The 3020-nt window shown below is 42.5% G+C and overlaps 1 protein-coding gene across 1 annotated transcript; it reads left to right on the forward strand.

Annotated features, from left to right (window-relative positions):
* The first annotated feature begins 1882 nt into the window (after nucleotides 1-1882).
* On the forward strand, nucleotides 1883-2374 carry LOC139037672 (probable serine/threonine-protein kinase dyrk1). The gene has a single exon (XM_070474661.1). The coding sequence runs from the start codon at nucleotides 1883-1885 to the stop codon at nucleotides 2372-2374; it is 492 nt and encodes a 163-aa protein (XP_070330762.1).
* Nucleotides 2375-3020: the final 646 nt, after the last annotated feature.

The following is a 3020-nucleotide window of genomic DNA, read 5'->3' on the forward strand; positions in this document are numbered from 1 at the left end:
AAACAGATCACCAGCCCAGGTTGGGTGCATGAGACAAGTGCTCGGGCCTGGTGCACTGGGAAAACCCAGAGGGATCGGGTGGAGAGGGAGGTGGGAGGGGGGACTGGGACGGGGAATACATGTAAATCCATGGCTGATTCATTTCAATGTATGACAAAAACTACTGCAATGATGTAAAGTAATTAGCCTCCAACTAATAAAAATAAATGGAATAAATAAATAAATAAATAAATAAATAAATAAACCAAAAAAATAAATAAATAAAATAAAAGAGGGACAAAAAGGAACAATGTCTTACGCTGCCAAGATGCTCTGAATAACTTTCTAAGATTTCAGATATGTCTAAAATAACCTGGAAAATAAAATAAAATAAAATAACCTGGGGGTATTTCCGTAGTTCCCCTCTGGTGTGTGCTCTTGGTTTGTTATGTTTACCTAACACCTCATATATGTCCACCCTGACCTGAAATGCCTTCCTGTTTCTAGAGGTGTGCCCACACTAATCTTACATGTCTTCCTAACTACTGAGTCTGTCTGTTCATAACTGGGATATTTGTCTAATTACATAGATGTGTCTACACTGAACAGGGATGTCCTCCTAGAAGCCCAGGTATGTATAACCTGAACTTGGATGTGTTCCTAATTTTTCAGGTGTATTCACATTGACCTGTGATGTCTGATTCCCCATGTGTGTCTTCCCAGATTTGGGATGTCTCCCGGGTTTCGCAGGTATGTCTATCTTGACCTTGTATGTCCACATAAAACCCTAGTAGAAGGAAATCTCCCTAATTCACATACCTCTAATCTGACCTTAGATGTCACACTAATTCCCAGGTGTGTGCATGCTAAGACACTTAGTCATGTCTGACTCTTAGCAACCCAATGGATCATAGACCACCAGGCTCCTCTGTCCATGGGACTCTCCAGGCAAGAATACTAGAGGGGGTTGTCATGCCCTCCTCCAGAGGATCTTTCCAAAGCAGTGATTGAAACTGAGTCTCCTGCAGCTCCTACGTTGCAGGCGGATTCTTCACGCTGAGTCACCAGGGAAGCCCCACCTTGAAATATTATGTCTGTTTAACTGTCCAGGTGTGTCTGACACCAACTGAGACGTCTCTAAAACCAACTGTGATGTCTCTAACTCCAACTGTGACATCTGTAACACCAACTGTGACGTCTCTAACACCAACTGTGATGTCTCTAACTCTAACTGTGACATCTGTAACACCAACTGTGATGTGTCTATCTCCAACTATGACATCTCTACCACCAACTGTGCTGTCTCTAACTACAACTGTCATGTCTGTAACACCCACTATGACATCTCTAACTCAACTATGATGTATCTAATTCCAACTGTGACGTCTTTAACGCCAACTATGACGTTTCTAACTCCAACTGTGATGTCTCTAACTCTAACTGTGACATCTGTAACACCAAATGTGACGTCTCTAACTCCAACTATGACATTTCTACCACCAACTGTGATGTCTCTAACTACAACTGTGACATCTGTAACACCAACTGTGACGTCTCTAACTCCAACTGTGACATCTGTAACAACAAATCTGACATCTCTAACTCCAACTGTGACATCTGTAACTTCAACTGTGACGTCTCTAACTCCAACTGTGATGTCTGTAACTCCACTGGGACGTTTCTAACACCAACTGTGACGTCTCAAACACCAACTGTGACGACTCTAACTCCAACTGTGATGTCTCTAACTCCAACTGTGACGTCTCTAACTCCAAATGTGACATCTCTAACACCAACTGTAATGTCTCTAACTCCAAGTGTGACGTCTGTAACACCAACTGTGACATCTCAAACCCCAAATGTGTTGTCTCTAACTCCAACTGTGACGTCTGTAACACCAACTATGACGTCTAACTCCAACTGTGATGTCTCTAATTCCAGCTGTGACGTCTCTAACTCCAACTGTGACATCTGTAACACCAACTGTGACATCTCAAACAGCAACTTTGATGTCTCTAACTCCAACTGTGACATCTGTACCACCAACTGTGATGTCTCTAACACCAACTGTGAGGTCTCTCACTCCAACTGTGATAACTGTAACACCAACTCTCACTTCTCTAACTCCAACTGTGACAACTGTAACACCAACTGTGACATCTCTAACTCCAACTGTGACATCTCTAACACAAACTGTGATGTCTCTAACTCCAAAGGTGACATCTGTAACACCAACTCTGACTTCTCTATCTCCAACTGTGACATGTGTAACACCAACTGTGACGTCTTTAACTCCGACTGTCACATCTCTAACACCAACTGTAACGTCTCTAACTCCTACTGTGACAGGTCTAACACCAACTGTGACGTTTTTAACTCCAACTATGACATATGAATCAGAACTGTGCCGTCTCTAACACCAACTGTGATGTCTCTAACTCCAACTGTGACGTCTCTTACTCCAAATGTGACATCTATATCACCAACTGTGATGTCTCTAACTCCAACTGTGACATCTGTAACACCAACTGTTCCGTTTCTAACTCCAACTGTGACATCTGTAACACCAACTGTGACGTCTGTAACTCCAACTGTGACATTTGTAACTCAAACTGTGATGTCTGTAACTGCACTGGGATGTATCTAACACCAACTGTGACGTCTCTAACACCAACTGTGATGTCTCTAACACCAACTGTGATGTCTCTAACTCCAACTGTGACTTCATTAACACCAACTGTGATGTCTCTAACACAAACTGTGATGACTCTAACTCCAACTGTGACGTCTCTAACACCAACTATGATGTATCTTCCTCGAACTGTTATGTCTCTAACTCCAACTGTGACATCTGTAACACCAACAGTGATGTCTCTAACTCCAACAGTGACATCTGTAACACCAACAGTGATGTCTCTAACTCCAACTGTGACATATGTAACACCAACTGTGATGTCTCTAACTCCAACTGTGATATCTCTAACACCATTTGTGACATCTCTAACTCCAACTGTGACATCTGTAACACCAACTGTGATGTC

Source organism: Odocoileus virginianus, chromosome 12 (assembly GCF_023699985.2).
Source record: "Odocoileus virginianus isolate 20LAN1187 ecotype Illinois chromosome 12, Ovbor_1.2, whole genome shotgun sequence".
NCBI classification, from domain to species: Eukaryota; Metazoa; Chordata; class Mammalia; order Artiodactyla; family Cervidae; genus Odocoileus; species Odocoileus virginianus.

Excerpts from the sequence above, each read along its gene's own strand:
- LOC139037672 (XM_070474661.1), top strand. The coding sequence starts at position 1,883 with ATGACGTCTAACTCCAACTGTGATGTCTCTAATTCCAGCTGTGACGTC.